General features: G+C 37.3%; 1 protein-coding gene across 5 annotated transcripts in view; it reads left to right on the top strand.

The window, feature by feature from the left end:
• The window catches only part of rerea (arginine-glutamic acid dipeptide (RE) repeats a), a 333,506-nt gene that overhangs the window by 264,807 nt on the left and 59,149 nt on the right, over positions 1-9,550 (top strand). Inside the window, exon 1 of one of the 5 annotated variants that reach the window (XM_061977177.1) lies at positions 4,418-4,593. The exons of 3 other annotated variants lie outside the window; for them this stretch is intronic. In XM_061977177.1, coding sequence (XP_061833161.1) covers positions 4,559-4,593 — 35 coding nt within the window. In that variant the 5' untranslated portion in view covers positions 4,418-4,558. Of the gene's footprint in view, positions 1-4,417; positions 4,594-9,550 lie in introns of those variants that run through there. One more of the 5 variants, XM_061977168.2, reaches the window with a different exon arrangement.

Raw genomic sequence — 9,550 nt, 5'->3', positions numbered from 1 at the left:
TTAATCTCCTTTCTAATGAGTTCAATTTTCTTATTAAAGAAATTCATAAAGTCATCTGCCGAGTGGGTGGAGCTATTGGGAGGAGTCCCTTGTTGGGTTAGCGATGCTACTGTACTAAACAAAAATTTAGGGTCGTTTTTGTTGAGGCGGATGAGATTTGAGTAATATTTAGCTTTAGCTAAGGTAAGCATGCGTTTATACGATATTAAACTATCACTCCATGCTTGATGGAAAACCTCAAGCTTGGTCGCGCGCCATTTGCGTTCCAACTTTCTACATGATAATTTATGAGCTCTGGTTTCCTCTGTAAACCATGGGGTGCGCCTTTTAGGGGCCCTTTTTTGTTTTAGCGGTGCTATACTATCAATGGTTTTGCGCAGGGCATTGTCAAAGTTGTTAGTGAGGTTATCAATAGAGCCGACATAATTTGGGAATGGTGCCATTACCAAAGGCAGTAGGTCAGCAAGAGTCATCGTTGTGGCGGCATTAATGTTGCGGCTGCTATAGCAGTTATTATTATTATTATTAGTTTGTTGACAATGAGTCAGAACTTCGAATTTTATAAGGTAATGATCGGACATTACTTTAGTATACGGTAGTACCATAACTTTGGAGGTGGTGACACCCCTGACCAGCACTAGATCTATCGTATTGCCGTTGCGATGCGCAGGTTCATTTATTATTTGTGTAAGACCACAGCTATCAATTATAGTCTGGAGCGCCACGCACTGAGGGTCCGATGGGGTATTCATATGGATATTAAAGTCCCCCATTATGATTATATTGTCTGCGTGCGTCACTAGATCAGCAACGAACTCTGAGAATTCATTAATAAAGTCCGAGTAGTAAATATATATATATATATATATATATATATATATATATATATATATATATATATATATATATAATGTGTATGTGTGTATATATATATATATATATATATATATATATATATATATAATGTGTATGTGTATATATATATGTGTGTATGTATGTATGTATATATACATATGTGTATGTATGTATATATACATATGTGTATGCATATATACTGTATGTATATTTATGTACCCGGCCCTTGGCCATATTTTTTAACCCAATGAGGACCCCTGCATTACACAAACAATTACAGTCATAACAAAAACAACAATGGAACGTAGTGCTGAGTGTTTCTTGCACACGTCACATTTTATTTGTCACATGCACAGAAAAATTTAATATACGTATACTTGAGAAGACCTGGGAGCAGAGTCGGCATAAATATTATGCATAAACACTCTATGCAGTTGTTCAGAGCAACAACTACTCGGGGGGCCACATGTTAGTGGCATAGGCTTTGGAATGATGTGAAAATGTGTTTTATTTAATTTAACTACCAGTTATTAAACACAACTTCATAAAAGATAAGATCAAATCAATTTTGCTGTCAAAGTTTAATAATAAGGTTGTCTGAATCAAATTAGGAATGTGTAACACAACCTATACGCCCTTGCAAACATGCAACATGGTTCATTTATTTTGATAGCCACAAAACATGGAACATTTCACTCAACACAGATGTTGTAAAGTCTTCAAAGCTCACTTTTATGCATTCGCACAGAGCGCCAACATTTGGGAACCAGGAAAGATGATAGAAGAAAGGTAAAATATAAATTTGTGGCACCATCGGACAAAGTTATGTTTAAGTTTCACTTTTGCATAGCACAACATTGTGATGCATTCAAGGAACCTTGATTAAAGTTTGAAGCGGAGGCGGAACTAGTTTTTAAAGACAGTAGGTTTTACCCTAATTAGATGCACTAATAATAATACAACAAATAAAGTATTATGTAATATAAAGTAAAGACAACTTGACATGTATAATCATATTTAGGTGAATAATGCTCCCACATATTGGGGACATTGCAAGCTGCATGCAAAAACTTTAATGTTGCATGTGTTTTCAAAAGCAAGTTCCAACCAAATCAAGGCAGTCATTATTTTTTTTAGTGCATGTAAACATCTTAAGCGTGTGTGTATATGATGTTAGGTTGAGGGTGAGACCATTCAGGAATCTAACAATAATAATAATAATGAATAAGTAATATTAAAAACCAAAACAGGGCCACAAAAAAATAGTTTACGGCCTAGTGTGCATGCATATGTTGTTTCTGTACAGTGACATGCTGTCTGAACCCAAACATTTTTCAAAAACCTAATTGCTGAGTAGCCCATTGTTTTTCAACCACTGTGTGTGTCGTGAGATACAGTCTGGTATGCCTTGGGAGATTATGTAACTTCACCTATTTGGGTTAAAAATATTTTATGCAAACCAGTAATTATAATCTGCAAATAAAGTGCCGTTGAGTGTCTGTGCTGTCTAGAGCTTGGCAGAGGGGCAGCAGGTAGCTAATTGCTTTGTAAACGTCTTATCTAATGCTTAAACCAAAAATAAACAAAAGGTGAGTGCCCCTAAAAAAGGCATTGAAGCTTGGGGATGGCTATGGAAAACAAAACTAAAACTGAACTGGCCACAAAGTAAACAAAAACAGAATGCTGGACGACAGCAAAGACTTACAGCGTGTGGAGCAGACGGCGTTCACAAAGTACATCCGTACATGACATGACAATCAACAATTTCCACACAAAGTAGGATAGCGTCCGCACAACTGAAATGGTCTTGATCGCTAAAACAAAGCAGGTGCGGGGAATAGCGCTCAAAGGAAGACATGAAACTGCAACAGGAAAATCCCAACAAAACAGGAAAAGCCACCAAAATAGGAGCGCACGACACTACACACAGGAAAACAGCAAAAACATCCTAATAAGTCACGCCGTGATGTGACAGGTCGTGACACCTACTTTGAGACAAGAGCTATAACATACTTGCCAACCTTGAAAACTCCGATTTTGGGAGGGGGGGGGGGGGGGGGGGGGGGTGGTTAAGAGGGGAGGAGTATATTTACAGCTAGAATTCACCAAGTCAAGTATTATATATATATATATATATATATATATATATATATATATATATATATATATATATATATGTATATGTATATGTACTGTATATACATATATATATATATATATATATATATATATGTATATGTATATGTACTGTATATACATATATATATATATATATATATATATATATATATATATATATATATATATATATATATATATATATATATATATATATATATATATATATATGTATGTATATATATATATATATATATATATATATATGAAATACTTGACTTTCAGTGAATTCTAGCTATAAATATATATTTATTTTATTATATATATATATATATATATATATATGTATATATATATATAAATACAAGAAATACTTGAATTTCAGTGTTCATTTATTTACACATATACTTGTTGAGTTAAGGGTTGAATTGTCCATCCTTGTTCTATTCTCTGTCACTATTTTTCTAACCATGCTGAACACCCTCTCTGATGATGCATTGTTGTGTGGCATGCACAAAAGTGCTTTCATCAAATGCACTAGATGGCAGTATTGTCCTGTTTAAGAGTGTCACAACATTGCTGTTTAGGGCAGACGAACTGCTTTACGGTAGACGAAAACTGACTGCTGTTATTGTGTGTTAATGCGCTGGGAGGACGTTAATGAAACTGCCTAACAATAAACCCACATAAGAAGCCAAGAACTCGCCCTTGATCATTCTACAGTTATAACATGATTGGGCAGGCACGCCGTTTATATTGTGGGAAAGCCTGAATTTCGGGAGATTTTCGGGAGATAATTTGTCCCGGGAGGTTTTCGCGAGAGGCGCTGAATTTCGGGAGTCTCCCGGAAAATCCGGGAAGGTTGGCAAGTATGCTATAGTGATGCATGGTCGGTTATGGTTTGAGTTCATATCCAACAATTGCGAGAACGACTTTTTACTGTCAATATCAACTACCGAGTTTACATTTTTGATGTTTTCTGCTGGTGGTGTGCCTCTGCAGTTTTTTCAATGAACAAAAATGTGCCTTGGCTCCAAAAAGGTTGAAAAACACCGGAGTAGCCTACCTATGGGAGTGATAGAAATAAATATCATACAATAAAGGCAGCAACATCTGCTGCCACTGATTGTTATTATTATCCACATGATGGTGCCTCTCACATGTTGCACTGACAGCAGTCGTCGTGTATGCACTGGGGGGGTCTTCCTCCTCCTCCTCTGTTTCACATGCTTGATATTCAAAGCGGCGTGTCTGCTGCCTCGCAGTTAGTTGCACCCGTGTTTATTATGGCGCAGACACACTGAGGGAGGAGGGAGGGAGGGGGGCAGTGATTTCCGTCTCGTGCGTGCGTGTGTCCGCGCCTCTGGTTGGCCGCGCGCGCCTCTGCGAGGTCGCGGCACATGCTCAGTGTCGTCCCCGGTAAACAGCGAGGCGAGCTCGGCGGCGCCGTGCACTGTGTGCGCTTCGCAGGCGGAGGTCACGACTCAGTCAGTGCATGCCTCTCCATTTTGAGCACCCGCACACATAAGGTGGGAGAGGGGCTGTCTTGCACACCGCGCACTGTCACCCAGAAAAGGGGGGCTCCATGGCCGACATGGACGACTTGTTCAGCCCGCGGAGGTAAGGTGTGCGCCCTGGAGCCGCTACTAGCTAGGCAGCGTTGATGCCGCTTGCTCTCTCTCTCTCTCTCTCTCTCTCTCTGTCTCTCTCTATTTGTTTTGCATGCATTTCCACATATGATACTATTGTAGTCGTCATCCAGGCACGCGTGCACTTCCACGAGCAAACGTGGCTCCATTTTGTTTACAATCAGATGCCATGGGGCTCACTAGCAGCATGAGAGCAGCGTCTGCTGCTGCCCGAAAAAGCTCGACTTCCACTCGGGTCCAAATCATTTTTAAATACCGCCGAGTTGGCTCTTGTTTGTACTGAGCTGCAATTATATGTCAGTGTGCCACACACTCGCGCCGCCATTGGTTGAATTTGATAAAGAGGCGGGGCTACTCCTGATTACACACATACAGAGACTTGAATTGTCATCCATCCATCCATTTTTACCGCTTGTCCCTCATCACAGGGCCAACTCAGATGTTTATTGTAATTACTATGAACATATGATTAACAACTAAGAATCATTTTTATTTTATTTTTTTATTTTTGACATCCAGCCTCAGACATTTATATCCATTACATCATATTTACATACATCATATATCTGTTGTCTGCCCTAAATGTCAAAATATGTTTTTGTTTTTATCCCAACAATGCCACCTCCGGCCCCCAAAAGAATGAAACGGCAAGAAACCTAAATAATAATATTTACAGATAAATCAATTAAATAAAGAATAAATAAATGATACTTTTTTTTAAGAATCATTTTTAAAGTTTATGTGGGAATTTAAAAAATAAAATACTGTTTTACATTTTAATGAATCAATATTTTGGGCGTTTTTATGTTGTGTACTTGCAAGATTAAACTATAATAATAGGCTAACAAATCAACATTTGAAAAAAAAAAATACAACTTTTCGAAGACAATTCCCTTAATTGCTCAGTGACGTATAAAATTAATATTATTAATTAATAATATTAATTGATTACGGGGGTGCTGGAGCCTATCTCAGCTGCATTCGGGCGGAAGGCGGGGTACACCCTGGACAAGTCGCTACCTCATCACAGGGCCAACACAGATGTTTATTGTAATTACTATGAACATATGATTAACAACTAAGAATAATTTTTATTTTATTTTTTTATTTTTGACATCCAGCCTCAGACATTTATATCCATTACATCATATTTACATACATCATATATCTGTTGTCTGCCCTAAATGTCAAAATATGTTTTTGTTTTTATCCCAACAATGCCACCTCCGGCCCCCAAAAGAATGAAACGGCAAGAAACCTAAATAATAATATTTACAGATAAATCAATTAAATAAAGAAAAAATAAATGATACTTTTTTTTAAGAATCATTTTTAAAGTTTATGTGGGAATTTAAAAAATAAAATACTGTTTTACCTTTTAATGAATCAATATTTTGGGCGTTTTTATGTTGTGTACTTGCAAGATTAAACTATAATAATAGGCTAACAAATCAACATTTGAAAAAAAAAATAAAACTTTTCGAAGACAATTCCCTTAATTGCTCAGTGACGTATAAAATTAATATTATTAATTAATAATATTAATTGATTGCGGGGGTGCTGGAGCCTATCTCAGCTGCATTCGGGCGGAAGGTGGGGTACACCCTGGACAAGTCGCTACCTCATCACAGGGCCAACACAGATGTTTATTGTAATTACTATGAACATATGATTAACAACTAAGAATAATTTTTATTTTATTTTTTTATTTTTGACATCCAGCCTCAGACATTTATATCCATTACATCATATTTACATACATCATATATCTGTTGTCTGCCCTAAATGTCAAAATATGTTTTTGTTTTTATCCCAACAATGCCACCTCCGGCCCCCAAAAGAATGAAACGGCAAGAAACCTAAATAATAATATTTACAGATAAATCAATTAAATAAAGAAAAAATAAATGATACTTTTTTTTAAGAATCATTTTTAAAGTTTATGTGAGAATTTAAGAAATAAAATACTGTTTTACCTTTTAATGAATCAATATTTTGGGCATGTTTATGTTGTGTACTTGCAAGATTAAACTATAATAATAGGCTAACAAATCAACATTTAAAAAAAAAAAAAAAACTTTTAGTGGACAATTCCCTTAATTTCTCAGTAATGTATAAAATTAATATTATTAACTAATAATATTAATTGATCGCGGGGTTGCTGGAGCCTATCTCAGCTGCATTCGGGCGGAAGGCGGGGTACACCCTGGACAAGTCGCCGCCTCATCACAGGGCCAACACAGATGTTTATTGTAATTACTATTAACATGTGATTAACAACTAAGAAATAATTTTTAAAGTTTGTGGGCAGACAAATGGAATTAAAAAAATAAAATACTGTTTTACCTTTTAATGAATCAATATTTTGGGCGTTTTTATGTTCCATTGCTTCTTGTGTACTTGCAAGATTAAACTATAATAATAAATGATAATGATAAATGGGTTATACTTGTATAGCGCTTTTCTACCTTCAAGGTACTCAAAGCGCTTTGACAGTATTACCACATTCACCCATTCACACACACTGATGGTGGGAGCTGCCATGCAAGGCGCTAACCAGCAGCCATCAGGAGCAAGGGGTGAAGTGTCTTGCCCAAGGACACAACGGACGTGACTAAGATGGTAGAAGGTGGGGATTGAACCCCAGTAACCAGCAACACTCCGATTGCTGGCACGGCCACTCTACCAACTTCGCCACGCCGTCCCCTTATAATAGGCTAACAAATCAACATTTCTTTTATATGAAACCTCTTAAAGAACAATGCCCTTAATTTCTCAGTGACTAATAAAATTAATAATATTAATTGGTCGCGGGGGTGCTGGAGCCTATCTCAGGTGCATTCGGGCAGAAGGCGGTGTACACCTTGAAAAAGTTGCCACCTCATCGCAGGGCCAACCAACACTGATAGACAGACAACATTCACACACTAGGGCCAATTTTTAGTGTTGCCAATCAACCTATCCACAGGTCGGGATAAGCGGTAGTAAATGGATGGATGGCTGGATGAATGGAATATTAATTGGTTTGGCTAGATGGATGGCTCCTCAGGTTTTGGAAAACTCTGGGTACATAGTAGTGTTGTCCCGATACCAACATTTTGGTACCGGTACCAAAATTATTTCGGTACTTTTCGATACCTTTCTAAATAAAGGGGACCACAAAAATGGCATACTTGGCTTTATATTAACACAAAATCTTACGGTACATTAAACATATCTTTCTTATTGCAATTTTGTTCTTAAAAATAGTGAACATACAAGACACCTTCTCTTTTAGTAGTAAGTAAGCAAACAAAGGCTCCTAATTTAGCTTCTGACATATGCAGTAACATATGCGGACCGGTACTTTTCAGAGGCGGTATATTACCGAATATGAGTCATTAGTATCGCGGTACTATACTAATACCGGTATACCGTAAAACCTAGTACATAGTCATTTGTACTTACTTCCCTTAGGTTGTGCTGCCTTGTGCTGTTTAAATTGTGATTTGTGCGATTAGTTTTTCCACTTGTTAGATATTATTATACAGGCCAATCTGAGTTCACCCTAACCCCCCATTTTGCTCCAAATTAAACAAAAACTCTCTGTTGTTTGTGCTGTTATTACTGTTTGTGTTGCTATGGTTTTTGAGCTATTAAACATTTATTCTCTGACAAAAACATCATCCAGCCCTCTCACTTGCTTCAAATAGAGGAAAAAATGTGCTGTTTCTTTTGTGATGTAAAACATGTTTTTGTATAAAATTGCTTATCCAAACTATGATAAATAAATAAACACTTTATTTATTTTGTCCTTTTTATCAGGAGATCATAAAGGGCTACATGTTCCAAAATATTTTTAAAAACGGTAGAAAGGGGAAATAAAAACTCTATTAGCCTAGTTAAGATTTTGTTCTTAATTCATAAAGATTTTTCAACCAGATGAGTCATCCGGTTCTTGCGAGAACCGGCTCTCATGGTTCCGTTTTCTGGGAATCATTCGACAGTTTTGTTAACCATTTCCTTATGGATGGCTGTGGGCACGCATAACGTCACCACGGCGCCGATCAGCAGCACAGACGTCAGAATTATTCAGGAGAAAGGAATACAACAGGGCAACTTGCAATACTTGCATATTGGATATTGCATCACTTTGAAAAAAATGCAAACCCCGTTTCCATATGAGTTGGGAAATTGTGTTAGATGTAAATATAAACGGAATACAATGATTTGCAAATCCTTTTCAACCCATATTCAATTGAATGCACTACAAAGACAAGATATTTGATGTTCAAACTCATAAACTTTTTTTATTTTTTGCAAATAATAATTAACTTAGAATTTCATGGCTGCAACACGTGCCAAAGTAGTTGGGAAAGGGCATGTTCACCACTGTGTTACATGGCTTTTCCTTTTAACAACACTCAGTAAACGTTTAGGAACTGAGGAGACACATTTTTTAAGCTTCTCAGGTGGAATTCTTTCCCATTCTTGCTTGATGTACAGCTTAAGTTGTTCAACAGTCCGGGGGTCTCCGTTGTGGTATTTTAGGCTTCATAATGCGCCACACATTTTCAATGGGAGACAGGTCTGGACTACAGGCAGGCTAGTCTAGTACCCGCACTCTTTTACTATGAAGCCACGTTGATGTAACACGTGGCTTGGCATTGTCTTGCTGAAATAAGCAGGGGCGTCCATAGTAACGTTGCTTGGATGGCAACATATGTTGCTCCAAAACCTGTATGTACCTTTCAGCATTAATGGAGCCTTCACAGATGTGTAAGTTACCCATGTCTTGGGCACTAAAACACCCCCATACCATCACAGATGCTGGCTTTTCAACTTTGCGCCTATAACAATCCGGATGGTTCTTTTCCTCTTGGTCCGGAGGACACGACGTCCACAGTTTCCAAAAACAATTTGAAATGTGGACTCGTCAGACCACAGAA

The sequence above is a fragment of the Nerophis lumbriciformis genome, linkage group LG01 (assembly GCF_033978685.3).
Source record: "Nerophis lumbriciformis linkage group LG01, RoL_Nlum_v2.1, whole genome shotgun sequence".
NCBI classification, from domain to species: Eukaryota; Metazoa; Chordata; class Actinopteri; order Syngnathiformes; family Syngnathidae; genus Nerophis; species Nerophis lumbriciformis.
Note: the sequence above shows the minus strand (reverse complement) of the source record. Positions and strands in the feature narration are given on the sequence as shown.